The following is an 18,565-nucleotide window of genomic DNA, read 5'->3' on the forward strand; positions in this document are numbered from 1 at the left end:
AAATCAAACGATTTGCTCCTTCACTTTTGTTTCCGTCAACAATTTAGTTTCTTTTTTATCTGTGGTGTTAATTAACCAAGTCAAAGACAAAATCAAAAGAAATTACTTTTAAAAATACGATTTGATCTTTTGACTTGGTTGACTAAACCAAAATAGACAGAGAGACTAAATTATTGATAAAAACAAAAGTGAAGTACCAAATCATTTGATTTTCAAACAAAATGGAGCAAAGTATGAATTAAGATAAATATGAGGAGTTTTAAAATAATTTGCTCTCTTTTTAATTAGATAGTTCAAATTCAATTTTTAGAGCTTGATTCATACATGTGCGCGAGTGAGATTAATTGTTTTATAGTAATTTCTTTTCAATTTCTAAATTTATTATTATGCAATATTATTTTAAAAAAAAGTTCTTGTAATCTTATTTCATATAACAATTGAATAATTAACATAAAATGAACTTTTAATCGAATAATAGTAATATTAATGAAAATATTGATTACTTTATTTCCATAACTTCTATTAAAATTAAATCATTCAACCTATTAAAAAAATTACAAATTTTATGTTAGCTTAAGTTAAATTAAGGCAAAAGGTACAAAAAAATCCTTCAAGTTTACCCAAAAGTACAAGACAGCCCTTTAATTTATTTTTGGTCCAAAAAACCCCTCACAATTTCAAAATCGAACAAAAAACACCCTCCGTCTGTAACTTTGACTAACTGCCGTTAAATTGATGACGTGGCAGTAGGAAAAGGTTTAAAAACTCCCTGAACTTTTAAAATACTTATCAATTTCATATTTGTAATTTTTTTTATCATTTCACCCTCAAAAAAGGTTCAAAAATACCCTTAATTTGTAAAATACTTATCAATTTTATATTTATATTATTTTTTGTATTATTTCAACCTCTTATTCCTAATTAATTTTTTTATTAAAATTAATTTAAAAATTGAACCACTATAACCCGACACTCCCGAAACAAACAACAATAGAGCCTAATTAAGTGTAATTAAATCAATTAATTGTACTTACCCGACCTCTTGCATCCCGACTACTGCCACCCTCACCCCTCTCACTCTGACCGACCACTAATCTCAACCAATTAAACCAATCAAATCCAATTAATTATATCTAACTATATTAATCAAAATTCAAATAATAAAATCTAATTAAGCGTAACTAAATCAATAAATCTCCAATTAAATTAAATAAATTAATTTAATTAATATATATTTTAAAATTGCCGAAACCACTTTTTTTATTTCTTTTTTTATTCCCTTCCGTCATTCCTTAAGTCCCCCGATCGTCTTCCCTGACTTTCAAAGCAAAGTCATGTCGATCCCGAAATCACCGCCAGCCCCAAAATCACCGCCGATCCGAAAACCACCACCGGCTCAGTCTGTTTTCAGAGAACAGACCCGGACTGTTAACTGAGAACAGACCACCAGATCTGTTCTCAGTGAACAGATTCGGTCAGTTCTCAGTGAACAGATCCGATCTGTACACTGAGAACAGACGAGACGAGCCAGACGAAGTCTAATTCGTCTCAGGTGAAGAGGGCTTCGTCCCTCTTCATTTGCTGAGCGCGGTGCCGGCCGCCAGAGAAGATTTATTTTTATTTATTTTTGAAAAAAATTAATAAAAAGGTAAAAATACATTTAGGTCCATCATTTAAAATATTAGAGGGTTTTATTTGAAGATAGTTAAAAATATTAAGGTTATTTTTAGACTTTTTTCCAAACAGATTTGACTCCGTCAACTGTGGTATTTAACAGAAGGTTTTTTTTGTTCGATTATAAAACAACGAAGGTCTTTTTGTTCGATTTTGAAACAACAAGGGGTTTTTTGGACCAAAAATAAGTTAAGGGATTGTCTTGTACGTTTGGGTGAACTTGGAGGGTTTTTTGTACCTTTTGCCATAAATTAAAAAGGAAGAGATAAAAAAGGTGTGGGTCCAAAGAAGCGTGACAAACTCGTTGGGAGTGAGAAAAGGCAGAGCTTTGAAAAAGATGATCATCACTCATCAGCGTTGGCACTTGGCTATGGCTCACCGGAGCAAAGCGGAAGCAATTGGGAAATATCATCGTGGCTCGCCGCATTCTTCTTTTCAGGCGGAGAAACCCTTGCCGCATTTGTTTACGATTATTCTAACTGAAAACAAGCTGGTAATATTTCTATTTCTCTTTCGATTGATTAAATGCAGAAAAGAAGTAGAGGTGTTGCTTCATCAATGAGCCCAAATTTTAAGCGACGCTATCAAACAAGAAATAAAAAGGTGAAGACAGAGCAGTTGACTGAATTAACTGATGGTTATGCTAAGAAACCAAGAAGACACCGAACTGACAAAACATAAAAAATCTTGCGCTCATGAGGTTATTGAATTACAATGGTAATTACTCTGAAGGTAAATCTAGTTGGAATTGCTCCTGTAACAACCATCTCCCCCTTGTATTGTCCTAGTATATATTTCTAAATAATGAATTTTCTTTTCAGGTGAAGTTAAGTGGGTACCAAATTGAGAATATTAAACTGTAAATTTCTGATGGAAGTGGGAAATCAACCTTAGAAGAATTGGTACAAGAAGTGGGATGCGTTTGGTATTGGGGAAGGGATTGAATGCATTTAGCAGGGGCAATAATTGGAAGGAATATATGTGTGTTTGAGCTGATCACAAACAATGTGGTGATAAAAGTTTCTATATTTCCTGTACTTGAACATTCAGAGCCTCAGAATTTATTGCTAAGGTCAAGAATATGCAGAAGCTCAGTTGATGTAAAGCATCTGTTGCACGACAATGATCAGTTCCTCTTCGCACCAGGCTGCAATTGAACCATCAATTTTATAGCTTTATTATCAGTTGACCAAAAACATCTTCTAAATTCCAAAGCAAAACATGCCTTCTTATTACTGCATGCTGCTTGTTCTGCTCACATTTTTTGTTTTTCAGGTACTTTTGTTTCTAATTTTCAATTTCTATATTTTCTTTAAAAGTATGTTAATTGCAATTCATGCAGGTTGTTGCTGCAAACGATCCTTCATTAGTATTATGGGTTTTAATGTTATAGAAACCTTTGTTTCTATGTATTGGCATAAGTAAGACAATGATATCTCTTCTAAACAACTCAATTGCCGCATGGCTGATGTCTCAAATGTGAAAAATGCCTGTGCTATTGATAGGATACGATTGGGGTTGCATAATGTTTTTAGGGTTTCTAACAAGACTAATTCAGCATCTCCTTCAGTGGTTTGCAGTGCTTTGCGAGCAATTTTCAGTGTTATTGCTATTGATACTAGGAAAGCAGATGATGCTTGGAAGTGTTTTCTGTGGGGTTCATCGTCGTAACGTTGAGGGAGGAAATGCTGTTGCATTGTAATGTAAGTTTTAGCTCTTCTTGTTTTATGATGTTTATACAGAACTTGTGTTAACCCTTGTTCATACAGTCATGAATTTAGGTTTAGTATTATGGTATTCTAGATTGATGTCATTTGGATGATTGACCGCATGTTTGCTTAATAGTTTTCTTTACAAAATAAGATAGAGATCATGTTGTTCATGGAGTGGCATATCATTTATGGATGGTTCATAATCCTACGTGGTGGACTAGGTTCACCTAAGTATTTCTCGTTGTTCATGTGTGCTTGTTTACAATAAATACTATTTTCTATAATTAATACATGTAAGTAGGTGTCCTAATAAAGTCTTTTATTCATCTAAACAAATTCTCATTTTCTTGTGATATTTGATTTGCTAGGGGCATCAAGTGTATTTCAGTTTAAAGCAGAATAATAAGCATAAATACTAATAAGTCACCCACCTAATTAAGCCATCACTATAACACATAAATTATAGGAACTGTTTACCTCAGAGGTTTCATTAAAATAGCATGGGGGGCTCACTTGCTTATTTAGTATTCAAGACAAAAACTCGTTGCTGGCTTTCTGTTTTTGCCATGCAAACTTTTCATTACTGTCCTTCTTATAAAAGAAACTTCAGTGTTCCACTTGCTATTTAACATTGTTGAAGAACATCATCTTCTTCAACAGCCTTTGAATTTTTTCAATCTAGGTTTCTTCGAAGACTTTTCTTCTTCTTTTCCTTAATTTCTTGTGTTTTAAGAAATATTACTTTGTCTTGCTCTGCTTCTGTGTATTTCCTGCTAACTTTCTACCAATTTATGTTTTCTTTTTCTAGTAATTTCTGCTCTTTGCTACACTGAAAATTGCATATATTTATGTATATTGCCACGCTTTCTCTTTTCGAGCTGCTCTACCTTGACTTGATTTTAAGTCCTACATCAATTATTTGATTATCTTTTTTATATTCTTTTGATTTACCATTTTTTGGGTCGGTTTGTTCTGAAAATGTAATTGCAGATGATTCAAACAAAGTTCATGATGGTACATAGGATTTTGTTTCTGGATTATGTCAGCCCTATATTCCATGACTGGATTCAGACTATGTTCATGAGGATACATAGGCATTTGTTTCTGGATTATGTCAATCTCATTGTTCCAAATGGCCAGTCATGGAAATAGGATTGACAAAATCCGACAACAGGACATACTTCGAGAGGAATTGACAAGAAATTGTGCAATACATAAAGAATAATTCCAAGGAATTTCTACTTTCAAAGTGCGCTTATTTCATCCTTCTGGTTGCATTATGCACACTTCTAAAGTAGAAGTTCCTTTGAGATTATCAGGGCTGTTTGTTGTGGCGGATCTAGACAAAAATATTTGGAAGGATCATTGATAATATTTGTTTAATTGTAATTTAAAACTAAATATGATATAAAATGTATATATATTTTATAATGATAATCACAATAACTAAATATAATTGTATAGATTTATATATTTAATATTAAAATACAAGTTAAATATAATAGGAAAAGATTCAATAAGATACTATAAGAACCTAAAACTAAATTTTATTACTAAAATAAGTTTTTTCCTAAATAGGAAATAAATTAGTTTTCACCATAATTAACTGAATCTAAAAAAAGAAACTATAAGAATCAAAAGTTTAAAGGTTTGTTTAAGTTAGAATTTGGGAGGGGGAGCATGGCTTCCTCAGTCCTAATGAACGTTTGTGCTATTGAGATTATCAACTATCATGTCTAGAAAGTTAATATCTTTCATGATTGATAAACAATTGTCATTCTTTTTATTTTACTAATTTCAGTTTATAACTAGGTTGCTGTCCGTTGAAATTAAATAATTTAAATATTTTTTTAAAAAATAAACCTATAGTTAATAATACTATTTTGATATTATTTTTTAGAATCTTATCCAATCTAATAGTTCAATTAGTTGATCTAGGATGTAACTTTTAATTAAATATATCAATTTAATATAATTAAAAAAAATTATTGATAAGTTTATAAAAATTGTTGATTGGTCTTAAAAATTCTTTTATTTTTATAACTCATATTAGATTAAATGATTTTACCATAGCTAAATGTTCTAATTTATTAAAATAATAAAAAAAGAATAAAATTTACTGATTAAATTTAAAAAAATTATATATATTTAAAAGCTTATTAGTATTATTAATATATCAAAACTCTTCATTTATAACCATGAATTTTTTTTAATTTGATTAATTTAATTTTTAATAAACTAAATTCAAAATTGAATTTTTAAAAATACATTTTATTTCAAAATTTATGAATATTATTTATTTATTAAAACTCTTCTAATAGCATTAACCATAAAACTTTTAAACTTCTATCAAGTTTACTTTAATTAATTAAAATTTTTAAAAAATATTTTATTTCATAGTTTATAAATATTATTTAGGGTTAATTCCATAAAAAGTCACGACCTTTACACGAATTTTAATTTTAATCACGACTTTTAAAAATTGCCATATAAAACCATGACCTTCCATTTTTTTTCAAATCTATCACCGACTATTTTTCCGGTGAATTTTACCCTTTATTTTTTTTCAAATCTGCCGAATTATGGTGCCCACGTCATAAAAAGTATACCAAAAATTGATTTGGTGATAGATTTGAAAAAAAATGAAAGGTCGTGGTTTTATATGGCAACTTTTAAAAGTTGTGATTAAAATGAAAATTCGTGTAAAGGTCGTGACTTTTTATGGAATTAACCCTATTATTTAAATATCAAAACTTATCCGATTAAATAGTATAACCATATTTAACAAAAATCTGTAAGCTTTAATTTTAGCTAATTTAACTTAATTTTAAATAATTTCATATTTTGTAATATAAATAATAGTTATATAATAAAACCTTTTCAATTTCAGAATTAAAAAAAATAAATGTATAAATTTAAGTATTAATTAATAGCAATAAACTATTTAATGAAATTAATGTTAAAATAGACAATGAGTTGTGAAAATTGTAGTATCTTCTCCTTAGGAGTCTCTTCATTATATAGGGTTTTACAATCTGCCCAATAAGGAAGGCAAATATACAGCAATAACTATACAATCATATACATATCAAATCCTAATTTAGAGCCTAAAATCCTGCAATTAGTCAGCCCTAAAATACTGCATTTACATTCTAGAATTATTGTGTTTCCATTCCTAAAGTACTGCCATTAACATCCCCCCTCAAATTGATGCCGGAAAATCGACGAGCATCAATTTGCCGACAAGAAATTGATGTCGCTGCCTAGTCATTGCTTTGGTGAATATATCAGCGACTTGCAGGTTAGTAGGAATATAAGGAAGAGATATCACTTGACGGTCAAATGCTTCTCGAATATAGTGACAGTCAACTTCGATATGTTTGGTACGTTCGTGGTAAACTGGATTGGCTGCAATCTGGATAGCACTTGTGTTATCAGCATAAAGAGAAGTAGGATGATCCGGAGGAAAACCAAGCTCTGTTAAAAGACCGCGTAACCACACAATTTCAGAACAAGCTCCTGACATGGCGCGATATTCAGCTTCGGTGGATGACTTAGATACACAATCTTGTTTCTTACATTTCCAAGAAATTAATGCACCACCGAGAAACATACACCAACCCGTAGTAGACCGTCGAGTATCAGGACACCCTGCCCAATCCGCATCACTATAAGCTAAAAGTTGAAGAGGTGAACCAGCGGGAAAGAAAAGCCCACGAGTAGAAGTCCCATGCAAGTAGCGTATAATGCGACGGACGGCAGCGAGATGAAGATGGCGAGGCGAGTTCATGAACTGGCTGACCATATGAACCGCATAGGAGATGTCTGGTCGAGTAATAGTTAAGTAGATAAGACTCCCAACAAGTTTCCGATAAAGAGTCGGATCAGAGAGAAGTTCTCCTTCAGCCTTCCTATATTTGACATTTACCTCCAAAGGAGTATCAACAGATTTAACATTCTCCAAACCAGCCAAGGTGATAAGGTCTTGGGCATACTTGTGCTGGTTCAAGAAAATACCATTAGGTTGAGGATGAACGTCCAATCCCAAGAAATAGGTGAGATGACCAAGATCTTTCATGTGAAAAGAGTCATGTAACAGCTTCTGAAGTTTGTTAATCAGAGTAACATCAGTCCCGGTAATGAGTATGTCATCCACATAAACCAAGAGAAGAACCATACACATGTTGGTTTTGTCGAAGAAAAGTGAAGCATCATACTGACTTTGTTCAAAGGAAAAGTTGAGTAGCGTATTGCGAAATTTCTCAAACCAAGCCCGGGGTGCTTGCTTTAGCCCATACAAAGAGCGCCGGAGCTTACACACATCATTTGGATATGAGGAAGACATACCAGAAGGCAACGTCATATAGATTTCTTCTTTGAGGTCACCATGAAGAAAGGCGTTTTTCACGTCCATTTGATGTAGTGGCCAAGATTGGGAAGCTGCAATAGCAAGGATAGTTCGAACTGTGGTCATCTTGGCAACCGGAGCAAAGGTCTCCTCGTAGTCGATGCCATATTCTTGTTTATTGCCAAGAGCTACCAACCTTGCTTTGTATCGGTCCAAAGAACCATCTGACCGCAATTTAACAGAATATACCCATTTACTTCGAAGAGGTTTCACTGAAGAAGGACAAGACACAATGTCCCAAGTGTGATTTTCCTCAAGAGCTTGAAGTTCAGCCTTCATTGCCTTTTGCCAACATTCATGGGCCATAGCCTGTTTGTAACAAGATGGAATGGAAATAGAAGATAAAGTAGCTACAAGAGAGACAGGCGATGAGAAACCATACCGATCAGGTTGTTTAATGGCTCTAGTAGTGCGACGAAGAGGAGCCGGATCAGTAGGTGGGTTTAGCGCAGAATCAGGTTCCGAAGCAAGATCTTGAGGGGGCGTAAAGGAATCTGGAATAGAATCAGATTGTTGTCGAGGACGTCGCTTATATGCAAATCCTGGTTTAAACCGTTCTATAGCTGTAGAGGAATCAAAATCATGCAAAACAGATGTAGGAGGGGACGACTCAACATAATTTTGAAAAAAATACTGATTTTCAAAAAAGATTACATTCCTAGAGACACGAACTCTACGCGCATGGGGATCGTAACAAATATAACCCTTTTGATTGATACCATAACCCAAAAAAACACACTTAACAGATTGAGCACTAAGTTTAGTGCGTTCATGTAAAGGAAGATGCACAAAACAGATACAACCAAAAGGACGAAGGTTAGAGTAACTTGGAGAATATTTAAACAAATGAAAGAAAGGCGAATCATTGTTTAGAGAGGGAGAAGGCAGCCGATTAATTAAATAGACTGCAGTAGAAAGAGCCTCACACCAAAAACGAGGCGGAACAAAAGACTCCAGTAGTAAGGTTCTTACCATATCGAGAAGATGCCTATTTTTCCTCTCCGCAACGCCATTTTGTTGTGGAGTGGAAGGACAAGAACGTTGTGAGAGGATCCCTTTACTTTGAAGAAATTCCTGAAATTTTGTAGACATGTATTCACCTCCAGAATCTGATCGAAAGATTTTGATGTTGGCTGAAAATTGATTCTCTAAAAAAGCAAGAAAAGTCTTAAAAACAGTAAAGACTTCATCCTTAGACCGAAGAAAATAAATCCAAGTGAAGCGACTATAATCATCTATGAAAGTGACAAAATATTTGTAGCGAGCATGTGAAACAACAGGTGAGATCCCCCAAACGTCACTATGAATAATCTCAAAACAATGAGTTGCTCGAGATGCATGAGTTGGAAAAGGTAAAATCTTACTTTTACCAAGCTTGCAGGCTGTACAATTAAATTGAACATCATCAAGAGAATTTAAATTTTTATTTCCTAACATGCCTGAATTTAACAAAGTACGAAGTACATGAGAATTAGGATGGCCAAGACATCGATGCCACCTTTGATTGTCATGTCTGACAACATTGAAAGCAACATGAGAAAATGGAGATCGAGGAATGGTGGTTAAAGGAAAGAGTCGCCCCATTTTAGCCCCCTTCGCGATCATCTTCCCGGACACCTGATCCTGAACAATACAACCATCACGAGAAAAATGAACGTTACAGTTGTTGTCAACTAATTGACCAATAGAGATAAGATTAGTAGACAAGCTAGGAGATACAAACACATCAGTTAACAAAGGAGAAATATCACCAACAGCCATGATAGGCAGAGCATTGCCATCAGCAGTATGAATATCAAGGGGTCCGGTATAAGCTTTTACATTTGTAAGAGGGACAATACTATTTGTCATGTGATTAGAGAAGGTATGTCACATGAATAAGAAAAATGACTCTGATAGAAGAAATTATTATTTGCATTTGTTATAAATTCATACCAATCTATAGAATTTTTTGGAGGCAATCAATTGTTGGATTCTCGTTATTTTGACAAATGATAACCACTTCGAGCAGCGTTGGTCTTTTGAAGGTGGCCTTGGAGATGTAATATTTTTATTTCACTTGTCTTAATTAGCACTTTTGATTGATTGCATGCACAAAACTGTGGTGTTTGTTTCTCCATAAAGCTTCAATGGGACTTTGATTGGTTTTGCATGTGCCAAAATTACTGTTATCTTTTTGTTGGAAATGTATTTTAAGAGCTTGAAGTTGATATTAACATCTAAAAAGGTTTAACATATATGTGCAGTATTGTTGCTTAACTCCTTTTATGGATTATGGATACTCTAAAAACCAATGTAATTTCAATTTCTAAAAATTAGTTTACAATAAATTCAAGGACAAAGAAAATGTTATATGCTTTAAGTGACATGTAAAATACTTTCTGTCTATGTAGCATAGAAACCGAAAAAGCTGAAATTGGAAATGTTGAAACGAGATGGGGAAACATAAATTTTATTAGAATAAGTAATAAACATAGACTTTTGGAGTTTCAAAGGCACTTCTAGAAACGGAACCGAACTAGAGAAGTTACCATGCAACATAGCTTCTCGTATCTCTGTTGCAAATGATTAAGTGCCTGACTCTAAAGGCGTTATGCGAATGTAAGAACTGTCTTTTAGTCCATTATTTTATCCGTTGTTTGTCCTTTAACGACTTTGATTGATCACAATTGGCCATATCCTCTAACTTGGTTAAATTTCCTGCACAAAATTCCAGCTAAGTTTGTGCGGAAGAAAATATAGAAACTATCTCCAGTGAAATGTTCAAGTTATAGAGATGTCGCCATAGAGTAAGATGGAAATCCTGGCTGCTAGGAAGTACAAGCCAAAACAAACTTCCTTTTTTGCTATGTTGAGACCATGTAATTGCTATAGCAGTGTAATTGTAGGCCTTTTTAATAGACATACTCTTAAAATTTTCCTGTCTAGCGATTGAAATTAGCTTAACTGTGATTACTCTGAGTTGTCCTTTGTGTTCCTAAATGTTGTTGCAGTATGCTCCAAGAGAATTTTCTGAAAGATTTCTTAGTGATGAGTCTAAATATATTAAAGTTGAAATTTCCGATGGAAGAGAGTGGCCAATCAGTCTTTGGGGAACTTGCGGACGATTGCAGCTAGGAAAGGGACTGACTGCATTTTTTAGGGATAATAAGCTGAAAGCAGGAGATGTTTGTGTCTTTGAGCTGATGAAAAATAGTATGGCGCTGAAAGCTTCTATTTTTCACGCTGATATTAGCATTATTACGAGTACCCCTTTGAGTTTACAGAGGTATCACCAGAAACTAAGAGAGCAATTGTTGCTGTTAGGGCGTACAAACCTAAACATCCTTCTTTTATGGTGGTTCTTTGTTCACGTAGTGTGCTGGTAAGCCGTTATACAATAATGTTCGTTCAGTTTTCCAGGTTTGCAATTGTAGTACGCTTAGCTGTAATCCTCTCACTTTGGTTCCATTATTTATTTTGATTTTGCAGAGTGTGCCGAAGGATTTTTCGAGAAGGTTTCTTATTGGAGCTCCTGAGAATATTAAACTAGAAATTTCTGGTGGAAGGAAGTAGGACATCGGCTTTAGAAGAAGTGGGTTGCGTTTGGCACTGGGGAAGGGATTGAATGCATTTCACAGGGACAATAATCTGAAGGCAGGAGATGTATGTGTGTTTGAACTGATAACAAACAATGTGGTGATGAAAGTTTCGACATTTGAATATCTGCAACTCTCCTGCAGTTGAAGATTCAGAGCCTCAGAATTGATTGCTAATGTCAAGAACTGCATGTAATTGAATGCACTCGCAGGCTTTTCTGCTATGTACGCAGATCACTGAAAGTATATGCAGAAGTTCAGTGGACGTAATGCTTCTGTTGCAAGAAATGATCGGTTCCCAGGCCTAATATGGTTTGGTGTATGTAAGTTGTGGTGGTTTGTGCAGCTCACAGATTTTAGATGTTTTATCTTCACAGGTAGCCATACTGATGAGCAGACAATTTTCTTGTATACTTGCAATGGTTTTACATTTAATTATACATAAAATGCATTCTTCCTTTAGGGCTTATTTTTTCCTTCATTGTTCCTTACATTTACTTATAACCGACCTGCTGAATCAATTGGACTTTGAGGTCAAAACCAAGTCTTTTTCATTATTAAAAAGAAGTGATCAGTTCCTCATCTTACTTCACACTTCACACCAGGCTGCAATTGAACCATAAACATCTTCTCAGAATTCCAAAGAAAAAATGCCTTCCTGTGCATGCTGCTTGTCTTGCTCACATTTTTTTGTTTTCCAGGTACTTCTGTTTCCAATTTTCAGTTTCTGTATTATCTTTTCTGTTTGTTTTTAGATAGGTTATTAGAAAAACGGTAAAATTAAGAGCTTTAAAAGTATGTTGATTGCAATTCATGCAGGTTGTTGCCGCAAACGATGCTGATTATGAAAATATCAAGCCCTCATCATCACCATTTGCATCGCCTCTTTGAACCCTACAGAAACAGATTAAGTAGGTTCTATATGCTGTCTTTCCCTTTCTCTGACACCTACTAATTCTAATTGGCAATAAAAAGTCCATTAAAATTGAATCTTTGTTGGAAATATATGCCAATAGCTATTACTTTTCTTGATTCATCATTCCCTATAAATTCACCAACAATGGTCTTCTCCACCGGACAATGATCTTCATTCTCACAAAAGAGCAACAGGGCATTGAATATTATGGGTTCTAATGTTATAGGAACCTTTGTTTCTATGTATTGGCATAAGTAAGACATTGATATCTCTTCTAAACAACTCAATCGCCGCGTGGCTGATGTCTCAAATGTGAAAAATTCCTGTGCTGTTGATAGGATACGATTGGGGTTGCATAATGTATTAACAAGACTAATTCAGCATCTCCTTCAGTGGTTTGCAGTGCTTTTCGAGCAATTTTCGGTGCTATTGCTATTGACACTAGGAAAGCTGATGATACTGGAAGTGTTTTCTGGGGGGTTCATCATTGTAACGTCGAGGGAGGAAATGTTCTTGCATTGTAATGTACGTATTAGCTCTTTTTGTTTTATGATGTTTGTACAGAATTGTGTTTTCCCTTGTTCATAGTCATGAATTTAGGTTTAGTATTATGGTATTCCAGATTGATGTCATTTGGATAACTGACCGCCTGTTTGCTTGATAGAACGTGGAGAAAGAAATAGATAGCTTTCTTTACAAAATTAAATAGAGGTCATGTTGTTCATGTGTGCTTGTTTACTAAATATGCTGTCATAAGAAGATAGTTTACCTTGAACAATTATTGTTGATGGTTATCTGCCTAAATTATTTACTTTGAACTCCGAATCTTAGGACCGATTCTTGAATTAGTAGGGGGCTGTGGATGAAATTTTTTATGTGTCTCTGATCTTCATCCTCTTGCAAATTGATTCGGGTGTGTCAATGTGTGACTACCTAATGTGGTTGCCATGGAGGATGTATCATGGATGCGGAAATGAATCTCAACCCTCGGTTTATTCTATTGAAAGTCCGTTTGGTTCAACATCATAAATAGAAATGAGAATGGAAATGGATATTCTTGATGGTTATTGGGAACATGTGATTTTGAAATGAATCATAGAAAATCTTATTTCTGTTTTTATTTCTATAATGAAACACAGATAATGAGAATCATTCTTAAAATCTAATAAACCAGAGAGGATAAATGATAAGCAAATTCAAGGTGTTAATATATATTCAGGGTATTAATTTATTAACAACATTGTTTTGTTTGAAGGTATTAAATTATTAGAACAATTTTGGAAATTCAAAAAAAAAGCTTGAACATTTATGTTTTTATGTTTCCATACAACTTAATTACTCCCAGGCCCACTTGCATTGGTGTTTTTCTTATAGAAGAAACTTCAAATTTTAGCTTTGCATAAAGTCTTGTTATGCTTTGGTGTTAAAGATATTCCTAATATAGGTCACATATCACTATAACATAACATTTATAGGCACTGTAATATATGAGAACTTCATAAATATTGTATTGCATATCTAGTAATCAAGCCAAACTCTCCATGCTGGCTTTCTATTTTTGCCATGCAACTTTGCATTACTGTCTTCCTTAGAAAAGAAACTTCAGATTTCCACTTGCTATTTAACATATGTGGCTAACATTATTGAGATATAGAATATCAAGCCACAAGAACATCATCTTCTTCATCAACCTTTGAGTTTTTTCAATCCATGGCTGCCCAAATGAGATCCGATGAAGCTCCATCTCCAGCTTTCTTCAAAGTAATTCTTCAGGATACTATTGAAGCCAACAAACTGGTAATTCTTTTTTTCTTCTTTTTTATCTTAATTTCTTGTGTTCTATGAAATATTACTTTGTCTTGCTCTGCTTCTGTTCTGTCATTGATGCGTTTGATTCTCTCGTTTTCCTTTATTTTTTTTCGATTTTAAGCTATCTCTAGTTTCTGCTCTTTGCTACACTGTAAATTGCATATATTTATGTCTTCTGCTATGCTTTCTCTTTTCTGGCTGCTCTACCTTGACTTGATTCTGAGACCTACTTCGATTATTTGAATTTTTTTTTCTTAGCCTGATACGAAATGATTTACCTTTTTTTCTGTTTGTTTGTTCTGAAAATGTAATCGCAGATGATTCCGACTAAGTTTGTGAGGGAACATAGGAGTTCGTTTCTGGATTATGTCAATCTCATTGTTCCAAATGGCCAGTCATGGAAAATAGGACTGACAAAATCCGATGACAAGATCTACTTCGACAGGAACTGGCTAGAATTTGTGCAAAATTTTTCAATCAAGGAAAAATATTTTTTAACATTTATACTTGAAGGAATTTCTACTTTAGAAGTCAGGATATATCCTCCTTCTGGCTGCGAAATTCTCTATCCTATCATGTCAACTACTCCGCCACGCAAAACCAATTCCGAGGAAGGAGAGTGCAGCAAGATGCCTTCTTCATCAAAGAAGAATCAACAAACAACAAACCGCAGCAAAGATGTTATTGGTAAGAACCTGAACATAACTATGAAGTAATGTAAGATGGATTTTGGAAACTAAATCTTTTGAAGCTGTTCTATAGAATTTTCATTGTTTCTGGCAAGTAATGTAGGTGAAGCAGAAGTTGAGCCCGAAAAGAACGAAAATGATGAGATTGAGCATGAGAAGACTTCACTTGGAAATGGAAACATCGGGACAGAATTACCATGTTTCAAAATCCTGATGCAACCATACAATTTCAAGCACAAGATCGTCGTAAGTAGTTTTCAACAGAATACATGTATACCTATATATGTTGCGGAAACAAAACGTAGAAATATAGAACTCGACAAATATTCATGGAACATAGGCATATGATTCTCGTAACTTTGACAAAGTGTTTTCAGAATTGCATTTAGCATGTTTTGTTGTTTGTGATTTGTACAGCATTTGCCAACTAAATTCGGCACAATTCTGAAGCAAACACCTGAGTTCATCAACCTTCAAACTACAGGGGGACAATGGAGCGTTAGACTGAGCAAACAAGTTGCTGAAGGAAAATATGACCGTTTCCGATTGGGGAATGGATGGGGCGACTTCCGAGACGAGAACTATTTGAAGATCGGAGATGTTTGTGCTATCGAGATTATCAACAATAATCTCTGGAAAGTTACTATCTTCCGTGATTGACAAACAATTTCCATCTCTTGTGATGTTAGTGATTTAAGCTAGAATTCCTTGATGGAACTCTATTCTGATATTATGTAATTTAAAATATAAGTATCATTATTATTTATTGGTATAGTTATTCTGACTAGTACATGTTTAAATTTGCCCAATTCAGTAGTCCAGAAAAATGTAATGTCAGGAAGTTTTTGATTCCAATTCTTGAAACTAATGATGCTGCTAGAATTAATTAGGTTATTCTGAATAATAAGCTCACTCCAAATCTACCAACACATCCACCAGAAAATTTAATTCAATATTAGTACAATTGAATAAAAATCAAACAAAATTAAAAAAAACAAGGTCAATTTCAATTCCATTCAAAATATTAATTTTCTAAGACGTAATTTTGTTCAACTTTAAAAATAAAAATGTAATTTTGGTTCTGACTCATTAGTCGTTTGTCATCTAGATATTTATATTTTTAATGAGACATGTATAATTTGAGATTGCTTTTTAAAGTTGAAAATAAAAAAATTACTTTATTTTCTCGTATTTTTTTTAAGTTCTCGTAATTCTTTTAGTTTATTTAATTATTATTATTTAAACAACTTTTTATTTTAGCCTTCACAACCTTTGCATGCGATACATTATTTGCATTTGCACTTGCGAGCCGAAATTTTGCACACGCAAATGCTTCACATTTAGCATGTCAGTTTTGTCGGCTAATAATCATCGACGGTCCTCGACCTTTACCCTTAGCTTCCGTAAACCCCCCAACCTTTCAAAAGCTTCCCTAAACCCCCCAACCTTTGTGGCGGCGCTTATTCACGGTACTTATGGACGATAATATCCCTACAAAAAAATTTGGCGGCTGGCGGCGCAAAAAAAAAAAAAAAAATTGACGGCGCCACGTCATCATAGGTCCAAAAATATTCAAAAACCCCAAAACACCCTTAATTTAACCAAATCAAAATCAAACCAAAACACCCTAGTCTAATCTAACCAAACCCAAAACAGCCTAATCAGACCATATGGCCAACAACCGCCGCCGGTCCGGCCACCACCTCCGGCCGCCACCTCGGCCGCCACCTCCGGTCGCCACCGTCTGTTCTGATCTGTTCTTCAAGAACAGATTTCACATCTGTTCTTGAAGAACAGATGTGATCTGTTCTTAGAACAGATCTGGAAATCAGATCTGTTCTAAGAACAGATCTGTTCGTCTTCTCAGACGAACTGAGAAGACGGTACTTGGATCTGCGGTTTAATGAGTTTGAAGGGTCTGTTCCTTCTAATCTGTTTGATCGTCCGTTGGATGCTATTTTCCTGAACGACCACATTACCTCCTGGAATCCACGTCTTAGTTTCCTAAATTTAATTCCAGCCAGATTAGGAAAACTGCAAAGGTTAAATACATTTTCTGCAATAAGTAAACGGGATAACGATCAGTGTTTCATCAGCAAATATGTGATTAGTTAATAAAGGATTTGAAATTAACTGTATAGAATTGACAGATCACTACACTGGTCTATTGGCGTGATTTATTGTTCTATCATGCAAAGCCACATGTAAAACCAGCTCTTGCTTTGTCTCTATCTGATTGTGTTTGTTACTTTTGAAATACACCAGACAAAACAGTATAGAAACTCTTTACCAGTCTTCTCTCTCTATCTCTCAAATACTCATACTTGCACAAACAAACAGGACGAAAGTGATACTATAAACGCAACATTCAAAAGAAATTTGTGTACATTACTTCTATAATTAAGTAAATGTCTGTAGATTTTTATCAGTCCTTTCTGCCGAGAGCACTGAACAAATAATTTGGATGCGACATTCTCCACTGGCTCTACTTTCAGCCCAGAAATTGACTTTAAGAGTTCACATGTATTGGACTTTGATACCTGTATTTCAGGAAAAGATCACTCCATAGCAGGGAACGGAACAAACTAAGATCTGTTGATCTGTTCTAAGAACAGATCTGGGTTTTCAGATCTGTTCTTAGAACAGATGGTCGCCGGAGATGACGACCGGCGACTGTACCGGCGGCGGGTGGATGGTGGATGGTGGTTTGGTTAGTTTGGTTCATTTTTTTTTTGGTTTGGTTGGATCGAATATGATTGAATTTTGGTTTGATTAGCTTATTTTAGGGGTATTTTGGGGCTTTCATTTTTTTTTAAAAATTCTGACATGTCAGATGACGTGGCGCCGCCAGCCGCCAATTTTTTTTTTTTTTGTAAGGGTGTTTTCGTCCATAAGGACCGTGAATGGCGCCGCCACAAAGGTTGGGGGGTTTAGGGAAGCTTTTGAAAGGTTGGGGGGTTTACGGAAGCTAAGGGTAAAGGTCGAGGACCGTCGATGATTATTAGCCCAGTTTTGTCCTCACAAGTTCGTTGTAAAAGTTTACTAAATTTAGATTTTTTTTCGATAGATAAATTTTAATTACGTTAGATTATGTAAGCGAGAGTCGGGGTCGAACCCACGACCTCAGGATGCGCTTGGAAGGACGTGGCCATTAGGCCAAGCCTTCACTGGCTAAATTTAGATTTATGATTGACCGCAAGCTAGTTTATTGGCGCGAACTTCTCATGTTTCTCAACAATTCTGAAACTTGACATTTTACAGTTTTAATAGATTCGTGCTATCTATTCGATTATACACTTATGATAAACATTAGTGCATTTTTAGTTATTCGCAAATTTTTTTTTTTTTTCAAAATCAAAATAACTAAAGTCCTACAAAATTCAAGCTGGAATATTTTATTGCCATAACTATCTAAATTAAAAAAAAAGCCAAAACTTTTCTAAAAAATACAGTTTAACCGATTATATAGTTTAGTTTAATTTTAATTGACAGTTTGCTTACTCCTACCAATCAGACTACATCTAATTTAAAAACTTGTATTTGTACTCAAGGTATCGTTGAATAACAAGTATTTTAAATATCTATGTTGGACTGATAAAAATTTACCAATATACAAAAAATTTATAAATTATTCATTCCTCTAAAAGAAAAATTCTAGCCATCTTCCTCTTGCTCTCCTTTATGGATTTTTTTTCATATTATTCATGATGGATTTTTACTATTTCGTTCACAGATGCATGACTGGAGCAAAAACTTGATACTATGGTTAAAAAAAAATG

The 18,565-nt window shown here is 34.3% G+C and overlaps 1 protein-coding gene across 4 annotated transcripts; it reads left to right on the top strand.

Moving 5' to 3' along the window:
• Positions 1-1,973: 1,973 nt before the first annotated feature.
• Positions 1,974-15,573, top strand: LOC126681990 (B3 domain-containing transcription factor VRN1-like). 4 transcript variants are annotated; one of them, XM_056105758.1, is made up of 11 exons: positions 1,974-2,406; positions 2,496-2,949; positions 3,245-3,377; positions 10,788-11,158; positions 11,266-12,073; positions 12,192-12,283; positions 12,682-12,813; positions 13,943-14,085; positions 14,415-14,784; positions 14,890-15,032; positions 15,204-15,573. In XM_056105758.1, the coding sequence occupies exons 8-11, from the start codon at positions 13,999-14,001 to the stop codon at positions 15,444-15,446; spliced, it is 843 nt and encodes a 280-aa protein (XP_055961733.1). In that variant the 5' UTR covers positions 1,974-2,406; positions 2,496-2,949; positions 3,245-3,377; positions 10,788-11,158; positions 11,266-12,073; positions 12,192-12,283; positions 12,682-12,813; positions 13,943-13,998; the 3' UTR covers positions 15,447-15,573. The 4 variants fall into 4 exon arrangements, with proteins under 4 accessions (XP_055961733.1, XP_050232635.1, XP_055961734.1 ...); XM_050376678.2 differs by lacking the exons at positions 1,974-2,406; positions 2,496-2,949 and having other exon boundaries at positions 3,017-3,377; positions 11,266-11,749; positions 11,978-12,073; XM_056105759.1 differs by lacking the exons at positions 1,974-2,406; positions 2,496-2,949; positions 10,788-11,158; ... (1 more) ...; positions 12,192-12,283; positions 12,682-12,813 and having other exon boundaries at positions 3,017-3,377.
• The last annotated feature ends 2,992 nt before the right edge of the window (positions 15,574-18,565 follow it).

This window comes from Mercurialis annua, linkage group LG5 (genome assembly GCF_937616625.2).
Source record: "Mercurialis annua linkage group LG5, ddMerAnnu1.2, whole genome shotgun sequence".
Classification (NCBI taxonomy): domain Eukaryota; kingdom Viridiplantae; phylum Streptophyta; class Magnoliopsida; order Malpighiales; family Euphorbiaceae; genus Mercurialis; species Mercurialis annua.

Bases quoted from the DNA above. Each gene is read 5' to 3' on its own strand.
- LOC126681990 (XM_056105758.1), top strand. From the start codon at position 13,999: ATGGCTGCCCAAATGAGATCCGATGAAGCTCCATCTCCAGCTTTCTTC. The intron at 14,086-14,414 runs GTAATTCTTTTT...ATGTAATCGCAG, and splicing joins CTATTGAAGCCAACAAACTG to ATGATTCCGACTAAGTTTGT. The intron at 14,785-14,889 runs GTAAGAACCTGA...CAAGTAATGTAG, and splicing joins CCGCAGCAAAGATGTTATTG to GTGAAGCAGAAGTTGAGCCC.